This window comes from Diprion similis, chromosome 8 (assembly GCF_021155765.1).
Source record: "Diprion similis isolate iyDipSimi1 chromosome 8, iyDipSimi1.1, whole genome shotgun sequence".
Classification (NCBI taxonomy): Eukaryota; Metazoa; Arthropoda; class Insecta; order Hymenoptera; family Diprionidae; genus Diprion; species Diprion similis.
In genome coordinates, this window is record NC_060112.1 from 4,643,680 (window position 1) to 4,665,228 (window position 21,549).

Consider the following 21,549-nt stretch of genomic DNA (forward strand, 5'->3'; position numbering starts at 1 on the left):
CGATATTTATAAAATAAAAAAATAAAAAATCATTTTCTCTTATATTCAATGTCATCAAAATATTTATTCGGAAAGTCTCTAAATTAAATACTTGAATCTTATAATTTGGCAGAAATCTGCAGTCAGTTTGCTTCTTTTTTTCAGTCCTTGCTTCGAATTTATGTCCAGAAATAAATGAAAGCTCCAGATTAAATTTATGAATAACGTTATTTATATGAATAATCGTTCGCTGAAGCGTTGATGTCCCGACACAAACGAACGGTTATAATGTGCAGTTACTTGATACTTACGGTCTAATATCATCGTCGTTGTCGTCTTGCGTTTCACATTTGATTCACTCACTGTAAAGACGTTGCGGATCGAGGAAGCCGAGTCGATTCTACAGTAGATCGGCGTGTGCATATATCCATTTCACTTAAAGAATTTCTATGCAATCGAATTGATTATTAAGGATATATCAAATGTATAGTCAGGTCAAAGAGCTGCCAAGACAGAAATATGATGAGACGAAGGTTTAAAAGTCACATCCGAAGTTATTTTAGTTGAAATGTTTGTTTTTTTGCAAAATGCATACAATTCAGACATAAAAGCAAAATCATTGTTGACTTCGAAGAGTTCTCCGTGTTTAATAAATCATTTTTGCGATAAAGAAATTGCATCGTTTGATTGATTTCAGAGAGTCAAAACTCACGAGGTTAAAGTTATCGTAACTAATTAGTGGGTAAAAAATAACTATTTTCTTAATTTTAAAATGATTATAAAGGAACTAAAATTTTGAAATATGAGTGTGTTTTGTTTTATTACAGTTTACTGAATTTCAGACAATTCCAAAATGGCGAAATGATGGTTTTTCCTGAGCATGAATGATTACGATAACGTTACTAACTTCAACGTGGTTAAAAACTCATTTTGTTCGTTGAAAAATTCTTTACAAGCTTACAAAATCACATTTTCGATAATGATGGAGTAATTCTGGTTGAAGCATTGGTTCACTTTTCATCACTTACAATAACTTCAGTAAACATATATTTTTTACCAACTGAGAAACTAAATGGAAAATATGCCTTGTTAACTCGTAGAAAATTCATTTACGGACAAAACTAACCCTAGTTTATTAAAATCAATCAAACATTGCGATTTTTTCATCGTAAAAACGCGTCAATAATCGGATCTCTTGAAAGCCATCTACATTTCCGATATTGCAGCTGAAATTTACGCAAGGAAAAATTGTTTCGACTAAATCATACTAGATTATAACTTCAGTTTTTCACTTGTTCACTTTTAAACCTTCTTCATATCATAATTTTGTCTTCACAGCTCTTTGACTGGACTGTACGTTTCATACGTATTTAAATCTGCTTGTATATAAACGAGTAACCTACACACACATGAATCCATTTATATGTACGCAAAACCGCGAGACACAGCTTCGATTCATCGTAAATGAGCCAGAAGGATCGGCGCTGCTGAGGCAGCCATGCAACCGCTGTTTTAGTTACTTTTTAATCCTCTTTCTTCTCCTTCTTCGCATCATTAAGCGTAATTTAATTCAATTGGCGAATTTAAAATAGCCGTACGCAGCTCGTCGCAACCTCTGATCTGATCTGATCTGATCCTTGCGATTTACCACGCGAATATTATTTATGGTCACAGTAATTGTGGTGCTTAATGATGTGATCATCGAACCTAGTAATTAGTAACAACGATAGTTGAATACCCACAATAATTAAATAACAATAAGCTTCGTTTATATGACGATGACGAAATTGTATTATCACCATTTTTTAATGATAAAAGAATTAGAACATCGTGAATTAAAATAGTGTAATATCATGCATTACGATTAAGAACAATATACATATTATAAAAATTACTTGCTATCGTCTGAATCAATCATATAAAAGAATTAATTTTGTAATAATTTTACAAATTCATACGTGATTAACTGAATCGTTTCCCCTGTGGGATTAACAATGTTTTACTGTTTGATTCAGTTCTAAAAATACAATTTAAATTATTTGAGTATGAATTATAATGTTGGTATAGTTATAATAAATAAATAACAAGTCAAATAAATATTAATGTTCTAATGTAAAGAGCGAGTCTGACTGGAAATTTTGCATTGCATGTTTCAGGTGAAGGCAAAGTCTGAACCCCACAACTCCGAATTTGATCAGGATGAAGGATAGTAGTTCCCAGTATACGACGTGAAACCACGACACACTTAACAATTTTCTGAGGGAATGATTCTTACGATAAGATAATTGAAAAAAAAAAATGCGAACGGATAACAACGCGTATTTTACGTTATTATCGCACAGAAAATCCACGACGAAATCATACCAGCACAAAATTAAATCCAGCTAAGAATATTACGACTAATGAAATTACGATTCATCCGCGACCCTCGCAACTAAGGGAAGAAAAGAAAGTAAAATGGCCTCCTTCGTTTCACTGGTCGTTGCCACCTTCCTTCTATCCATGATAGACTTCGCCCAACCAATTCTCGAAGGGCCGAACGTCTGTACGCGGCAAGAATCGTGAGTATAAAAAATTTCCCTTTTCAATTTACGGTAGAATTTTTTCAGCGAAAAGAAAAGCTGAAAAATGATTTTCATCCGTCTTTTTCCCATCCCACAGAAATATTTACGATATTTATATATTGCAATTGTGTTATTTATTCTACAAATATGCATAAGAATTTCTTTATAATAGGTATACAATTAGACTATGCGAAAAAAATCGATTTGTTGAATTTGAAGCTGTTCATATGAATGAACAAAAAACACTCGCTTTTCACAGCTTCCACTTATTGAATATTACGTATTTCACCAAATTTCAGCAATAAATTGCAACAATATGAAGGGTACATCAGTGAAATAAATTTTTATGTTGGAAATGGCATAAACAATCCAAAAACCACACATTTTTGAATTTTGCAACCCCTAAATATACACCAATTTCAATGAAACTTTGGAAATCGCGTTCATTTTGTGCAGCTTGAAATTCAACAACTCGATTTTGTCGGCACAGTATTTTTATATCGTGCAATTTTCTGAATTCCGGAAAAAATCTTTTCTCATTTTTCTCTTTTTCTCTTTTTCTTAATCAATTTTTTTCCAAAGATACACAACGACTGTTACGATATCGGAAAACAAAGCGTACAAAGTCCGGGAGTACTCGTGGTGCTTCAGCTTTCCCAAATTCAGGTGCACCAAGTACAAGCTCAACTTTAAACCCGTATACAGGACGCAGGTAAATCGCTTCATTTCTGTAATAAAAAATTCAAACAAGCGTATAATTTGTGTATAAAAAAACAAAACAAAAATGAATCATTGTATCGGACATTTTGCAAATACAACAAATTTACTACAAAATTTAGTAAATTCGAACGACGTTTTTGTGCTCTTCTTATAAGTTCTAGTAAAATCAAACATATTTATTGTAAATTTAAGGCATCGAATTTGTAAAGTTGCAAACAATTCAGAATGATTATTAACGGTGTCGATGATGTTTGAAGAAATTTAAGAATGAAAAATTGAAAATAAATATCTCGAGTTTCTAGTTTTTATGAAAAACATTTGTTATATGACAAGTCAAATGAAATCTGATCGTTTAGACGCTGGTTAAACAACGGCCGGTCGACGAATGCTGCAACGGATACACGAAGAGCAACAAGGATCGATGCATACCGGTATGTTCCGAAGATTGTATTCACGGCACTTGCGTTGCTCCGGACGAGTGCAAATGCGAGTCCGGCTATGGTGGACCCTCCTGTAATATTAGTAAGTTTTATTAATTCAATTACACCACACGAATCAGGTTTCACTACGAGCGGGATGTTTGTTTGTTCATTGCTACAACGATAGTTGCATGCTGACCTCTTGAATGTGAATCATGCAATGATATATTATACTCATAAATAAATATGATAGACATGCGGCGGTGAAACGCAAATTCGAAAACAGGGTGTCCAGTATTGGAATGGAAATTATGGAATCAGGGAATTCTCAGGGAATTTGATATCACCTGGAAAAAAACGTGGAAATCTCAAAGAATTTCGTGTCGTATTTGGAATACACTTATTTTCATCCCAGGTTCAGAAAAATTTAGCCATTTGGTGAGAAAGAAAATTTTTTATTTCCACTTTTAGGCAATGGTCGTAAACTAAGCTAGGATTTTTTTTTAATTGTACGTGCTGGCGAATTCTCACAAATTTGCTCTAGTCAAATATAAAATGATGATGTTCGTATGACTATTGTATTTTTCATTTATTGTGTACCTGAGAACACATTGGATAAATAATCTCTCTTGTCTGGAAAACCTGGAATTCTCAGGGAATTCCGTTTTCATAAATAACTGGACACCCTGGAACAGTGAAACGTCGAAGAGAACTGGCACTGAGAAAGATCAATGTTAGATCGTTGAAAAATTCATTGATCTTTATCATTCAAATTGTGCCACATTTATTGGTTAATTTCCTCACGTTTAAAAATTAAATTCCACGTCACCACTTCAAGGTTTTATTTGTTTTCCTCGATATTTTCTTCCTCTTTAATTCTCATTCGGATTAGTCGTTGAATGTTAATATTTGGAATGGAAATCGGTATAAAGTATAACAAAGAAAAAAGCGTGAAATTTTGTTGTCCTATTCACGGATTTCTTTTTGGAATAATATTCATCAACTATCTATTAGTGATTTGAAGAATAAATGCTCATCACAAACGTTTACAAAATCATTGATAATGTATGTTTTATAAATTAAATCTGTATCAATACCGATAAATATTGAATGGCAAGAGACGAATTACCAACAGTTTCACCAAAATCCGATTTGCCAAATATAACTTTTTTCAATAACTGATATTAAAAAACATTAGAAATGAAGTTTGAAATTATTCTTTCAATTGAAATTATATTTAGTAAATTTTTCAACTGGCAGAATAACGCACGAATGGAATTTTATCAATATTTAGTCACGTTTATCTCATGTAAACTGCACCAGTGTTCAATATTGTATCGTAAAGTATTAAAGTGAACAAAAACTCTATTTTCCAAGTAAAAAAAAAATAGCCCAGGATGTAGCTAAAAAACGCGAAAGAAATGATCAAATTCAAACTTCGAAGGTGCGTTATATGCACTTACAACTTGCACGAAGCATTGTATAGTACATGCCGAATGAAAGTGCACATTTCAGCCATTAAATTGCTGTAATTTTCACCCACACCTTCACAATTCTGTATTTATGGTGCATATCTCATGGAAGACGTTGGATAATATAATACGTAACTTCTATTTCTATATACATATATTATACAATGTACAGGCTAATTATCGCGAATAGTATAATTTGAGAATTTAGCACGGAAACGAGAAGACAAAAGAAAATTGCGAGGTAGTTTGAAAAATTGTAGATAGTGATTAAAAGACAATGATAAAAACTGTCACTGAGAAAAAATTTCATTTGTCACAGTTACTAGAGAATTTTAGTACAATCGGCATCGTTAAAAAGAACGGATGGGTTGTTGGAGAATTTTCAAGAAAGTGATTAAACTATTCAGTGTGATTATAGTTGTCGATATTGAATCTCTTCTTTTAATTGACCGCATTTTTTCAGTCAAGTTACAACCATCAACATCAATTCATTATTGCACCATAATCAAATTATCGCAATAGTTGCTGCAAAAAAATATAGTACAAGTAACATTGTTGCCAAAAAACAAAAAAAAAATTATTTTTCATTTTGCATACAGGATTATAGTTTTCGGTTGGAGAAAAAAATCACATAGTTAAAGACTCTGTAGTAACCACAACAAGAAATTTCTACGTACGGGGAATTCTATACGAACCAGACCAACGTGTGGCCCTTACCATTTCTGATTTTGTTATTTGTAATGAAAATTTTTGTTTTTGCAATTGTCCCAACTCTGAATGAAAAATTTGAAAAAATTCAGGGTACTGTTTCAGAATTGGAACAACTGCAGAAAAGTTTTCATGAACTAAATCATAAAAGGTGAGAGTCAGACGTTGGTTAAATTCCCATAGAATTCCCCGATATATAGGAGAGGGTGGGGCAAAGTGGGCCCCTGAAGAAAATAATGTTCTAAAATCAGAATAAAATGTTTAGAGTAATTATAATTTCTGAATAATTTATATTCAATAAAAAGTTCAGGTGATTAATTTTATCAAATTATCAAATATCAAAAATTTTAAGGTGCCCACTTTGCCTCACTTTCCCCCACTTATATTCTTGTTTTTTTATAATTACTATACACTCTTTCGCTTTTGCAAAAAAACTTTATCTTATTACGTAACTTTTGTTCGATTTGCAGCCTGTCCGACCGGCTACTGGGGTCGGCATTGCCAAGACGAGTGCATGTGCCGTAATGGCGGTAGCTGCGACCCTTTTAATGGAAAATGCAAGTGCACTAGGGGCTGGAAGGGTGAAAACTGTGATCAGAAATGTCCGCCTGATCGTTACGGACTGGATTGTGGCGAGGAATGTCGGTGTCAAAACGGTGGCAACTGTCACCACATTTCCGGCGAGTGCCTCTGCGCCCCAGGATTCACAGGACCTCTGTAAGTTGGGATTCATGAGAATTTGGACAGCCTTAAATTTTTTTCACTTTCCTTGTGATTCTAATTTTCGCATGAAATTTTCTTGTTGTTTATTTGATTTAGACTGTTTCGAATTAGGGCATTGTTTTATATTATACGGCACTTAATTATCGTTGAAAAAAGTCACAATCCAGGAAATTGTTCGTAATTTTATTTGTGCTCGAAAAATTTTTTTTTTTCAAAGGGTAGATACGTAATAACAACGTCCTTAATTAATTTCTGATCAGTTGTGTGTAAATTAATTCTATTTCACCGTACCTGTAAGTTTGAGATTCTTAATTTTTTTTTAACTTTTCAACAAAGTAATACACATCATTAAATGGTGATGTGAAATGTCGAGTTTTTGTTTGTATTATATTTGAATCCTCGTGCCCAATTCTTATGCTTTTAAATTTTTAGGAAATAGAAATAGAATTCTGACTTTAGAGTAGATCGAAAAAAATCGAAGTCGAAAAATTCTTATAATAAAAATACAGTTACTATAAATTTATGGCCGCCTTGAGAAATTTTCACTTCGCTATTTCGTAGAATATGCATAAACAGACAGGCCTCGAAAGTTTTTTCAACCTTACTTGTAATTATTTTTTACCAAACGTGGCACATGTCCAGCGAATGCTGCAGATGAGAGGGAATAATCATCCATGTAATGTGGAATTTAGAAAGTTGTCTCTGGTTCAGCTTGTTCTGCGGAATTTCCGTGAAAAGATCTGAATTCATCGGAAACGAAAATCACAAATTGCTGAAAAAATCGTTTTCAGAGTAAAGAACGCTTTGATTAAAATTTGAAAAACCTACGTTGTAAAATAGATGATAAAGCAGACTGTATTATAATTTGACTAAAATATGCAAATCTCAAAAACAACAACTAATTTCCGCCTTTCACTCATTACTGTAATCACGAAGTGTCTCGAACCTATAATAATTGACGAATTTTCAATTTCATATGGAAAAATTGGAATCGAATATATAAAAATAGAAAATACTCGTCAACATTGTACATTTTTCAGTTTCCAAGCGTATGCTAAACTGTGCAAATATTAATCACTTTTCTTTTGTCGTTTAGGTGCGATTTTCCGTGCCCAGAAGGTAAACACGGCTACGAATGCAAATCGAACTGCAGTTGCCAAAACGGCGGATCTTGCAGTCCGACAAATGGCGAATGTTTCTGCACGCCAGGATGGACGGTGAGTTATTAATACCGCGATACATTTGATAAAATCAAGATAAGGCATTTGGTTAGTATGATAAAAATGTTTGGGATTCCCCTGCAGTTGAGTTATCTTCACCCGGTTCAAATAAACACAACAAATGTATGTCAAAGGAAACGATGAACAGAAAAAAGAGACTCGATATCGTAGGGGAGGGGCCGTCAAAGCGGGGTGGAGGGTGATAGGGGGGCGGGCAAAATGGGGTACCCTTAAAATTATATAAACAAATGTTGTTTTTCAAAATATTTTTTAAATAACCAAAAATAACTTCTATAAAAATTATTGAGCATTACTTTGACTTATCGCAAATTTTTGAAAATTTTTTGTTTTTCTCTGACGTCTGAAAATCATTTTTATTTTCTTCGGTTACAATTTAAAAAAAAACAAAAACAAAGAGAAAACAAAGATTTAGCGTATTTGAGTCCCTCGAAAACTAAGTATTTCCTTAAGTACACTGTTTCGCCCTCCCCCCCCCCCCCTCCATACGTGTGCACGTCTATTAAAAAAAAAAAAAATCAATGTCGCTTGAAGTAAGTAGTTTCAGTTCGTAATGAATATAAATTATTTCAGGGATCCGTATGCGCTAATCGTTGTCCCGATGGCCAATGGGGAAACAATTGTTCGTCTTCCTGCGATTGCTACAACGGAGCATCGTGTCATCACATAACTGGCGAATGTCAATGCAAACCTGGTTTTCTTGGAGAGAAGGTGTGTATGGTAGAAAACATGATTTTAACTCAATGTTGCCTTTAGGCTTGATTGTTGATACAACTTTGAATATATGCTGCTGCCATTCACACGGAAAGGTTTACAAAAATAAGCGATAATTGTTAGATCGAAAAATGATAATTTTATCTGCTTTGTAAATTTCGAAGACGAAAAATGGTTTTTGATTGTTAAAGTTATGAATCACAAATTGAGCAACCAAAAGAATTCTTGACAAGCCTGCACTTGATGCGTCAGTACGATATTGGCTGTTGTCTGAAACGGTAAAAATTGTTGCTTTTGGTTTGATAACACTTTTTCGCATTATTATCGAGTTTTAACCAGTCTTTGATTTGTAACAGATTTATAGAGAAAACTTGCACAGTTATCACGTAATGAAAATTTTTGAAAAGTGTTGTTTCGAGTAAAATAAGCGTAAAGTTTGACAATTACACCATTTTTTTTTTAATTTTGATGCTGAAAATTATGGTAAAACTAGGGTCTTTTTTTCTGATAATCGTTGATTATTTGCAAAGCTTTCCGTATCAATCGCAGCTGTTCAAATCTGTTAAATCTGATTTAACGATCAAGAGCAAAAATCTATATTGAAGATTGAAAAAAGAATTAAAAAATCCGTTTGCAACATTTCCAGCAATGTTATCTCCACCAATGACCATGAAGATAAATGAATGAATTGAATGACACAAGCTAACAATAAGATATCAACACTAGGAGAAACGATTTTTCAATTACAATAGTCAAAACGTTTAAACTCTGGTGTTTTTTTATTCAATTTCAATGTTTTTTGTCTCACTTTTCTCATCAACTAGAACCCCACGAAACATGTAAAAATATCGTAAAAATTTTACATCACGGCAGAGTTATAACTGTAGTTATTGAAGAACATTCGGCGTACCGTAAATAAACAATTCTATTTTCATCCTCTCTAGGAACAATTGTTTATAACATTTTCTCTAACCAGTCTCTGGGAATATTTACAATGAAAGAAATAATTTGAAAAAATCTAAAAATTGGGTCCAAACACCAGAGTTTAACGATTTCGAACGATGCAATTATGAAAACCATTCTCAACTCAAATTTTTTATATCCCTGTTCGAATTTTTCTAATTTTCATCAAAACACTTTCATCCCTAGTGCGTGGAGAGCTGCCCCAACGGCAAATACGGCCTTAACTGCATAGGCAACTGCAGCTGTGAAAATGGGGCGACTTGTTCGGCGATCGATGGATCATGCCACTGCCAAAACGGGTGGAAAGGTGAGCTTTGCGAGGAGCGAGCTTGTCCAGACAATTTATGGGGTCCAGATTGCAAGAACGTGAGTAAAAAGTATCTAGATATAGTCTTCTTGATATTTCGACTGATCTAGCTTGATCGAAAACCACAATATCGAAATTTTAAAGAAGCGAAAAGTCAATTTATAGAATACAAAAATGTGGAAGTTAAAGCAAGGAAAGGTGAAAAAACATAATGGTAAAAATACAGAATGTCAAACTGTAGAAACATCAGAATTCGTATCGTTTACAGATTCTCGATTTTGTCTTTCTGTATTTTAACTTTCTATATTTTGAATTTTCTACACTTGGACCTTTTACATTTTTACAACTCTACGAATGAGATTTTCGCGTCAATGAAAATCCGCTATTTTCCCCTTTCTACCAATCTTCCCTTCTCGTTTTCAACCTCTGCCCATTTCACACATTCCTCGATCACGAATTCTCACTCATAAAATTTTCCAGAGTTGCGTATGCGAAGAACAAAACACCGAGCTCTGCCATCCTTGGACCGGAAGCTGCATTTGCCACGCCGGTTGGGACGGCGAGATCTGCTCTCACACTTGCCCGATTTACACCTTTGGCAAGGGATGCCAGCAGCAGTGCAAATGCGAAAACAGCGCCCAGTGTTCACCTTTTAACGGCACTTGCGCATGCGCAGCGGGATTCAAAGGTAAACACTGCAACGAACCCTGTCCCGAAGGTAGATTTGGCGAAGATTGCGCCCAGAAGTGCAACTGCCATAACGGAGCCACTTGTTCGCCGGAAAACGGACGATGCAACTGCGCAGCAGGTACTCAACGTTTTTACCTCTCATTTGCGATTTTTATCGATTCATTAGGTGTGGGATGAACGTTTGATTTGTTATTACTGTTATTAGTTTGAACCCGATCCATTAACATTTGGCCAAATTTTTAAAAATAACTCCAATTCTGAAGTAGAGATCGGCAAAAGTCACAATTTTAAGTATTTATTTTTTGTTTTATAAAAGGTATCTAATAAAATCAATTGAAGTATACATTTTTTTTTTCAAATAAATTATTTATTCAAATCACTGTTACTGATTATTTAAATATTTGAGAAGTAAAACAATAGTTCTATCTAGTACTATCAATTATCTAAATATTGAATAATTGAAGATAAAGTTACTAATTATTTGAATATTCAATACTCAATATTAAATATTTTTAATTGATTCGATATTCAGTAACTGATAGCCAATATATTATTAATTTGTTAAATATTTGATAATTCGTAATAGAATGTTACAAATTTTATATATGTTCAATAATCATCAGCCAATACATTAGTCATTGTAGTATATTGTTGTGTGTATTCATTAGTAATGTAGTGGCTGATGATTATTAAAAATATTTCTAATTAGCAACATTCTATTACGAATTATAAAATATTTAACAAATTAATAATATATTGGCTATCAATTACTGAATATCGAATCAATTAAAAATATCTAATATTGAGTATTGAATATTCAAATTATTAGTAATTTTATCTTGAATTATTCAATATTTAGATAATTGACAGTACTAGATAGAACTATTGTTTTAATTCTAGAATATTTAAATAATCACCAGCAATGATTTGAATAAATAATTTGTTTAAAAAAAATTTATATTCTACACTTTTTCCACGTAAATTTCAAAGTCCGAAACGCTGAATATCAAAAGATTCTTGTAACTTTGCTCAATCTATTACATATTTGAATAATTGCAGCTAAATCGAAACTTTCAGCCTATGGAAAGAAACTTGGCCAAAAGTTGGTGAATCGGAAGTTTAAAAATGTATTTTTTTTTTAGTCACGTTTCAATTTTATTTGAGTATTTTGACTTTGTGCACAATTTAATTGTATTCTTATTGCAAGTGCGTCAATGCGCTTTTTTAGCAATGTTCTGTCTTGTTGTTGTTATTTATTATTATTATTCGTAAACGTGTAACGGTAATTCATCAGGATGGAATGGTATCCTGTGCGATCGTCCGTGTCCCGACAAGCTTTACGGTAAGGATTGCAAGGAGAGTTGCAAATGCTTGAACAACGCTGCCTGCAATTCGCAAAACGGTAAGAATACGTCGTATATATATATATTTTTTCCCCCATTTATGTGACTAAAATTTGCTACGCAATATTCTAGGGGAATATAAATGAACAATATTTATGGAAATATGTAGCTAGTATCGTGGTGAGGAAAGTTTTGTGAAATATTTGCAGTTATTTTTATTCTTTTTTCCCTTTTCTTAAGTCCTTAGCTTGTTTCCCTGATTGACATGAATTGTCAGCATGAGTCGAAACCCGTAGTTACAACCAAGTAGACGAGTGTCTTGTTTTTTTTTTTTTTTTTTTTTGCAAAGCATAATCCTAAAAATATAGATTTTTAATAACCAAGACGAGAAAACACTTTCACGAGTTTCCTGCATCGTATAGTACAAGTATGTATGTTTGGCTTTTTGTACACGCAATATTAGGCACATGCACATGTGCGGCTGGTTTCACCGGGAATTTCTGCGAGGAAAAATGTCCCAACGGATACTTTGGTCACGATTGTAACCAGATCTGCGACTGCGACGATGATAACAGCTTAGGCTGCGATCCGGCGACCGGAAGATGCATGTGCAAACCCGAATGGAAAGGTTCGTCATTGATCAATGCTCGTATTATACCCTACATTCCGATCATCCCTAACTTTAATTAACGATCATTAATCAACAATCAATTTTCTCGCAGTGGAAAATGACGCTAAAAAACTTTTAGTCCGTTTCTTGTTTTTTTTTTTTTTTTTTTTTTGAAATTTTATTTACAGTTGTCGACTGCATGTAAAAAATGTTTATCGTTCGATTCGTCGGAGAAATTTTTAAATTCTCAGTGATACGTTTGCTGGCAAAAGTATAGCTATAAGTATGTTTACTTAAATAATAATAATAATAATAAAATTTATAACAAGTGGGTCGCAAGCTTGAGCATAGACTGACATTTAATGAAACAGGAATAAGGTGCGAGACGCAATGTCCGGCTGGTCAATTCGGCGACGACTGTCACTCCGAGTGTAACTGCATGAACAATAGCTCTTGCGATCCAGAAACAGGGGCTTGCGTTTGCGCCCGAGGTTGGGAGGGTCCCAATTGCTCGGATCCTTGCAAGGAGGGCTTTTACGGCGTTGGCTGTAAGGAAAAATGCCCAGAGAAAGTTAACGGTAAGACGGAATTAGAAGCGGGTGCAATCGAGGGTTGATAAGGGAGTCGATTGCTCGGAAATTTATAGTTTTTATTTGCTTTGAACGCTTATTCATCGAATCACGCAATTCGTGAAAATATAGAACGTAATGGCATTATAATTATGGAGGATTGGGTATCGATACTTCCTTTCAAATTAGTTTGAAGTTGTTGAAAATCTAGTAGATTCGTTCGATTTCACTCTGCGAAGGTTTATTTTAGTCAGAAGATTATTTTTCACAATATTAGTGATCAATTTTTGGTTTCACATCGGTTGCCATTGTTAAATATTTATTTTTTAAAGATTGCATTTCTATTCAATACGCTAAAAAATTGCAATATCGAACTGATTATCCAAAGGAAAAAAAAAAAAATCTTATCAATAAAATACGTCAACGTGGAGTGAAGTTGAGTAAATCCACTAGGTTTTTCAATTCAAATTTGCAGCTATTTGAAATGAAACATCGATATCCCCGAGTTTTCGTTTATGATTTTGAAATTTCTTACAAAATAATGAAACAACTGTATTTGACAAGTACTTGATGTAACAAAGTCAATACAAAGTATGAATTTTCGACTAATCAGTCTTGGGTGAAATTTTTCCTTCGCTTTTATATTTCGAATTTCTACAATGCGCCGTGCTTCCGGTTCCGAATAAATTTCATCAAACATATGCTTAAAAATTAATATTCCCTTTTAACAATGTAACGCAGTACACAGTCAGACAAGGATAATTATATTATCAATTGCTTTTGCAAGGTATGCTTTTTCATTGTTGTGTAGTTTTGTCACATTTTGAGTAACTCTGATTGTAATTTGTTGATAATTTCGTCAGAAATCGTCCTGGGTTCATCAAGGTGGTATGATATTTCATTACAAACAGAATGCATTAATAATTATAATCCTTTCACACTTTGGATAAATTTCTCAAGACTCTATACACCTCGGTAATTGAAATTAATCTGTCATTTACACTATCGACTTTTCTGCAAAAATACAATCTTTCATCGCCTGTTATACTAACATCACTCATACGCGCAGGCCGCAGCACTCGGCAATGAAATCAAATGTTATCCATTTTTTCCAATTCACACAGGCAACATGACATGCGATCACGTCACTGGACAATACGTGTGCAGACCTGGCTACCTTGGAATAACTTGCGAACATCCTTGCCCTCTGCATAGATACGGTCTGAATTGCGCCAACCATTGTTACTGCAAGAACGGAGCTGATTGTCACCACGTGACTGGTAATAATGAAGAAATAGCTCTTGGCTATAAAACATTATATTTGAGATGGGTACACGTGACCGATTTAAAGTCATGTGGTATTCTTATCCTTGTTGTTTGTTTATTGAGTAAAGGAAAAAAGAAATTTCTGAGAATATATAAAGTTCATTGACGAGCGACTTTCTACCATTCTAAAAAGTTGGTTAAGTTAAATTATCCCGACTCTCGTAATTTCTAATTTCAAAGCGGTCACGTGACACCACGCTCAATACACTCTTAAAAATATTACCGTGGTTCAAAATCCAAATTTCTTTGACCAAAGTTCATTAGACGTTAAAAAAAAATGCGATTCATGCTTCGGTGCGCTTTATATTTTGTATGTACGTAAGAAGTTGGTAACATAAATTATGTTAGTAGTTATAATGAATTATGTAAATTTCGAAGAGGAAAAATCTCATCAATTTGCAAATAACTATGTGAAAATTGTTTTTTTTTTTTTCTCCATTTCACTCGTATGATGAAAATCATTTTCCTGAAGAAAATGAGCCACAAATGAGTTATGTAAAACAATCGCAACGGTGTGGAAAAATACTTGGGATTAAAAAATTTTACAATGTATGAAAAAAAAAAAAAAAAAAAAAAATTTAACGCGAGTATTTTTACACGTTTTTCATCCATGTTTTCTGTACACAAAGTACCCATTTCTATGACGTAGAAACTTTGATCATGAAATAATTCGATTTTGGATTATGTTAATTTTTGCAAACTCGCCACCTTGAATAATTTCTTTGAAAAACGTTCGATATTCCACATTTTCCGAGGACGATTCATGGATTTTTTTTTCTTCAAATTTCAATGACAGGTGTCTGCCAATGTTTGCCGGGCTGGCAAGGACCTACTTGTCAAATTCCCTGCACCGATGGGATGTACGGTGTGAATTGCACCCAGCCTTGCAAGTGTCAGAACGAAGGCGAATGCAGAAAAAACGATGGTCACTGCAGATGCGCTCCTGGATGGACTGGGACGCATTGCACAGAAGGTGAGAAACTTTTTATCAAAAAAAGAAACATATTTTTACAAAACTTTTTGATGAATGCACGCTCGACTGATCCTCAATTGAAAAAGCGGGACGATTCGAATGTCAAAGTGTTTAGAAATGCTGTTGTTCGAAATGAGATAAAATTCATCTCGACTAATTGAAATCTTGGGATTTCCCCATCCGGTTACATCCTGTCTACAATAAATATCGATTCAAACGGACAAAGAGAATTTTATTAAGGTCCTTTTATCAAGAAAAATAATTTAACGTAATTCCTTACTTCCTCAGTATGTCCAGAAGGATATTACGGCGATCACTGCATGGAACCGTGCGAGTGTAAGTCCGATTCCTTCGTATGTCACCCGAAAACTGGTTGCACTTGCAAAAAGGGTTTCAAAGGTAAATACTGAATTTCAAATACGCGCGTTTACTCCATCTTATATTCCGCCATTTTCAAACTTTTTAAACAAGCATATTTTCAAATTGTTCAGGTGAAAACTGCGACGAGTTAATGCAAGAAAGGAGCGTCCGTCCGATAGAAGAATCTGGATCTGGAAGTGTCGTCGTGGGAATTGCGATCGCTCTAATTTTCATTGCGATCATATTCACGATATGGTTGTACTATAGAAGGAGGGTGGCTAATTTGAAAACTGAAATAGCTCAGGTTCAGTACATCGCTGAACCTGTGACGACGCCTGGTAATTTTTTTTTTTTTTTTTCTGTCAAATTTCGCTATTTCATAAATGCCGAAGAAATTGTCCTTTGTTACAGTTATTGCAAAATTACAGTAAAACAGGTATCGTTACTATTGTAACGATTCAAATATTGTTAAAAATTACAAGAAAATGTCGTACAAGAAATTATTCATTTGTGATTATAATTATCACTCCCAAATTATTTGGGTTATTGCTAGCATTAAATCTCTGCATTTTGTTTCTTACATTTTTTTTTTTATGTTGAATAAGTCGTCAGCATCAATTTATTGTTGGACCAAAATAAAATTATCGCAATAATTACAAGTTAATACACCTAGTTCGTAGTGAAAATTCTGGTCAAGACTATAAAACAGATTTTCATTTCGCATGCAGAACTATATTTTTCACTTTTGGTAAACAATTGAAATATTTGAAGAATTTTTATCTTATGTTTTTTGCCACATTGTAAACTGAAATATCAACGTTATTCTGTTTCTTTCACAGATCGCAATCACTTCGATAATCCGGTATACTCGTATCGGGATTCAAGTAGATCTGACGACGGAACAGCAACGTTGCTGAACAATGTGCAGATAAAAAACGACCTAGGTACCAAAAATATTAACACAGAACGAGCCAAACTCGGTCCCATAGTTGCTGGCTATAATACAACTAGCGATGACGATGGCAGCTGTAAAGGTAATTATTCGTCTCGATTCGATGTTATTAATAACTTCGTTTCGTTAATATGATACTATTATTCATGAACTATTCACTTGCAAGTATTTCGTGTTTATTTCTTCAAAGATATGATGTTGCGAATCCATCGTGCTACAAAATAATGCATGAAAATGAAAAACAAATTCCTTAAAACGACGATTTTTAGACCCTAAGAAATAATTTTAGTTCGATTTGACTGAAAAACACTTTTTCCTACGACTTATTGATGTTTATAAAATTGTATTATGATATCTTCAACATTTTTGTTACCGTTATATATTAATTATTAATTTCATGAAAAGTATAAAATGCTTCTCTAATTGAAGAAATTATTTATTTCATATATATGATTCGAATTCAGCAATTTTAAGCTAATTATATCATAAAATCAAATAATCGCGTTCTTTAATTTCGCTTTAAATATAGATCAAGCAAAGTTGCGACAAACTTTCCTCGCCGTCTCTGTAATTAATTTTACTCTTCGCCATAAAAATCATAGAAATATTACCATGAAGAAAAAACCATCAAATTTTTATCACCCCTCGCAGATTCCTTCGGACGTTTCCAATACAACGGTCTCGACTCTAAGAACAAGGACGCCGACCTTGGCAACCCTAATTTGTATCACAGCATCGACGAATTAGACGCAAAGAAAGCTGCCGAGCACGTCTACGACGAAATAAAGCAAAACAACGGTGAAATGGAATACGATCATCTCGACTACACGAGGCCGACGAGTTCATGGAAGCCGCATTATCAACGAATGGTGAACGGATTCGGATCCAAAGATGGGAGTGGTCCTAGCAAATCTAGCGATCCGGACGTCGAAAGTGGGGAAAAAGATTAGCTCGAGACGACGAACTTGAAGCACTTGTATAAAATAATTGGTGGAAATTGTCCGATTGTGATAGCAGAAACTCTCACCTCGAGAGAGAGAGTTTAACGCAAATTATAAATATATACGCAATATGGATAAAATTTATAAGAGCAATGTGAAAATAACCTTATGCCAAATGAGATACGGGCTAAATCGTGATACTGATTATTATTAATATTATTATTATTATTATTTTATTGGTATTGGATGATTTGCATGCAGATGAAAATATCTGGACATTTATTATTGTTTTCGAAAACTTGTATAATTATATTGATATCCCGATTGAAGCGACGGTTTATAAAGTTGCTGGTAACTATTTTCGATCACGTTGTTGCAATTCGGGTGATTTTTCTCGTTCTCGTTCAGACTCCGAAATATTAGCTTAATTGTGTCAATAGCTCTAAGTTCACGTTATCGAGGACGAAAAATAAAAATTAAACATAGTTCGGTGCAGAGTCTTCGAGTATTTCGTAAAACGAGGTTCAAAGACGTGAGCGTCGTAAAATTCTTTGTCTGATTTTCAGCTTTCAATCGACTGTATAAAAAGAAGAAAATTGAATTAAAAATCAATTGTAACGGTAACGATTAAACGATAATTTTCATATCTTAACGTAATCTAAGTTTGATCATATGATCAACGAAATGGTAGAACATTTTGCGGAATACACCGTATAATTATAATTATATCGGATCCCGTTCAACGGAAGAAATCCAGTGAAATAATCGAATCCAACATATTATTGTGTTCTTGATCTTTACACAATCAATTTTTAGCAGCTGAATACAAAATTACGTTGCAAAAATATTTATTACAAATTTTTATACCTGCTCGATATAAGGCTTTAAAATTTTGGTATACCAAAAATTTTCTTAAAACTGTATTCGAGCATTCAAGCAACCGCGCGCTAATGCAAAACTGCTGTCAACAATTTATGGACAGAAATCCCGATTCTTGTTAAAAAAAAAAAAATATTTTATACCTTAGGTCTGCGTATCGTTTACTTTCATTCAACTTTAGGTATAGCAATAATTCGTATATATAAGTATTGTGTTTAAAAAATTGAAAAAAGATAAGGAAAAATAATCAATCCATTTATATTGTACATACAAAATTTCTGCTGAAATGCAGATTGGCGCGGTTTCCAAGCGATCCTTGGATATGAATCAAGTAGGTATGTTTCGTTAGAGCAATAAGAGAAGAATAATAATTGAAATAACATTTCGCGATATTGTTATTACTGTTGTTGTATATATAACACATTAAATATAAATCATCTACATACACTATACGTAAATACAAATTATATTTCATAGCGATATGATGCATAAATAATTTACTATTTTTAATATTCCTGTACTCTGATAATCCATTATATCTGTAAACTCGTCAAGTCGGCATACGATTTATATTTTTCATTAATCGTATATACTCATTACCGCGTTTTCCGAACTGTAAGAATGATTTTGGCCAAATTTTTGGTGGCATTTATCGAGTACAAAATATTCAAAGAAATTTCATCCTCGTCATGATTTGAAACTTTTTAATCTACAAAAGTATTTCAATCCAACAATGTTTTGTCGTGCGCGCCTGACTGTGTGTATGTGTGTGTGTGTGTCTGTCTGTGATGCAGTGATAAATACATTTCTATTATCTATACATCTATATATGATCTGAAAAACGGAAATTTAAATGAAAATATATTATTTTCAATTTTAAACATATGAGTAAATTGAATCACTTTGTGTCTTTTCAAATTAATATTTCTATGTAATTTGTTAAACTCTGTTGATGCTTATAATAGTTTGGAATGTTATCAGTATATCTCAATGTTAAAATATGCATGCGTTTCAACATATTAATCCTGTGATAGATGAATATTATTAGCAATACTGCACTGAACGATGGTTGTAATCTTTATCGTTCTAATAACTATAGAATGTCTATATTATATACACATGATCGTAATGTACATTTTTTATTTTCGAATCAACTATTTTCGAATTAAATTTTCAAATAATAATGAAATTCAATTACTTCCATCGATCAATGCCCAATCGGAAAAGGTAAGTACAATAGAAAATAGACGCGTTCAATTACATTGATTCAGTTTTATTCTCAATTATTAAAGTATACATATATTACACTAACTTCATTATTATTATTATTATTATTATTACGATTTTTTAATCTAAACTCACAATCAGTAAAAGTAGACATCTATATTTTATGATTTGTACAATGAATTATGTAAGATACTTTCTTACATGTTGACAGACATTCGTATAAATAAATTTTAATCATGCAGAATCACATATAATTTACAGCGGAATCTTCAATTATAGAATTTTATGGTAAAATGTTACAATACGACAATAACTACATTGTCTACAAAAACGAAGAGATTAATTGCGTATATTCGCATAATTTAAAACAAAATTTATTGCAGGCATAATTTTCTCATTTACTGACCGACTTACTCAAGTTGTTTTAAATTTTTATAAAATCAGGGACTCGAAAACCCATATTTTAAGGAAGGAAATATGGCGTCACCACATTTTTACAAAATAACAGAAAAAATTCTAGAAATTTGAGACATCATTTTTGACCGAAACAAACCCAAAAATCCATCGGGTTAGGTCTAGGACCCATTGGATTGACGTGAATGCACCGTATATATACTAGAGTGTGTAAATAAAAATTCTTCCAAACTGTTTCAAAAGTTCCATTTACGTATAAAAACACGCCTGTTAAAATTTAAGCTCTAAGTATTAACATTATGAGGCTGCTCATCGCACTTTTCTATTTTCTATAAGAATGACATTGGAAAAATGGTTTTTGCTCTTTCTGATTTTTACAACTGACTAACGATGCGTCGTACAGAAAATTTGCAGACATATTATTCTAGAAAATTGAACACTCTTAATTATTTTGTGATGAATTCACTCGTTCAAAAGTTATTCCTGGTCAAAAGTTATTTAAGGACCTTAAATAAATTTTGAAAGAGTAGGTTTATTATAAAGTGACAAGAGAGCTTTTTTAAAGAGCGTGAAATCCTTCACAAAAATATATTTATGAATCTTCTGTACGACGCATCGTTAGCTAGTTATAAAAATCAGAAATAGGAAAAACCATTTTTCCCATGTTATTTTTATGGAAATTAGAAAAGTGCGATGTGCAACCTTTTAATGTTAATATTGAGAGCTTCAATTTTAACAAGTGTACTTTTATACCGAAATGAAACTTTTGAACCTTTTTCGAAATGCTAAATATTTTTTTTTCCCCAACACCTTAACGTGTATCACCATGGCGAATATTGTTATTGTTACAAGTTAAATCGAAGTATCGACATAACTTATCCACGAAAGTGTTCAATTCTACATTAAAATCAAACCGATATTACGCTTACAATATATGTGTATATATGCAATGGTCAAAATATGATTAATAGATTATGGATTCGGTTTGTCAAATTTAATTTGAAACTACAGTATGAGAAAATTTTCTTATCAAAATTTCATTCAGTATTTACTTCATGATATACATTCAGTATAATTCATTGGCAACTTCTTGAATTTGGCAAGATTTTTTTTTTTTTATATACAAACTACAAGTACATAAAATATTTTGCACATTGAATTGTAAACGCAGAAAAAGGAAATCAAAACTTAACTCAATAGAATAGCAGCGTAAAAGTTGATACGTAAATCTGAGCGGTACACTAACACATCTTTTTATTTACTCATTCGTCATACACCATGTACACATAACAATGTACGTATTATACAATATATATATATATCACTAAGTTATTAATTAATTATTTATTTACAATCATAGCAATTATAGTAGTATAAGGTGGGTATATTATATTATTAATGCTTTATAGCATGTTTTTTTCTTTACTTTTTTTGTTGCAACTTTATCCTTTTGTGTTG

At 32.9% G+C, this 21,549-nt stretch overlaps 1 protein-coding gene across 3 annotated transcripts in view; it reads left to right on the forward strand.

The window, feature by feature from the left end:
- The window catches only part of LOC124410109 (protein draper), a 40,878-nt gene extending 23,151 nt beyond the window's left edge, over positions 1–17,727 (forward strand). The window contains exons 2-18 of one of the 3 annotated variants that reach the window (XM_046888272.1): positions 2,136–2,540; positions 3,126–3,255; positions 3,620–3,785; positions 6,333–6,579; positions 7,682–7,802; positions 8,397–8,534; positions 9,687–9,866; positions 10,288–10,615; positions 11,792–11,899; positions 12,304–12,468; positions 12,822–13,028; positions 14,144–14,299; positions 15,142–15,318; positions 15,607–15,717; positions 15,810–16,016; positions 16,518–16,712; positions 17,282–17,727. In XM_046888272.1, the coding sequence (XP_046744228.1) occupies positions 2,437–2,540; positions 3,126–3,255; positions 3,620–3,785; positions 6,333–6,579; positions 7,682–7,802; positions 8,397–8,534; positions 9,687–9,866; positions 10,288–10,615; positions 11,792–11,899; positions 12,304–12,468; positions 12,822–13,028; positions 14,144–14,299; positions 15,142–15,318; positions 15,607–15,717; positions 15,810–16,016; positions 16,518–16,712; positions 17,282–17,580 (3,039 nt within the window). In that variant the 5' untranslated portion in view covers positions 2,136–2,436 and the 3' untranslated portion in view covers positions 17,581–17,727. The remainder of the gene's footprint in view (positions 1–2,135; positions 2,541–3,125; positions 3,256–3,619; positions 3,786–6,332; positions 6,580–7,681; positions 7,803–8,396; positions 8,535–9,686; positions 9,867–10,287; positions 10,616–11,791; positions 11,900–12,303; positions 12,469–12,821; positions 13,029–14,143; positions 14,300–15,141; positions 15,319–15,606; positions 15,718–15,809; positions 16,017–16,517; positions 16,713–17,281) is intronic. The other 2 variants (XM_046888273.1, XM_046888274.1) reach the window with 2 other exon arrangements.
- The last annotated feature ends 3,822 nt before the right edge of the window (positions 17,728–21,549 follow it).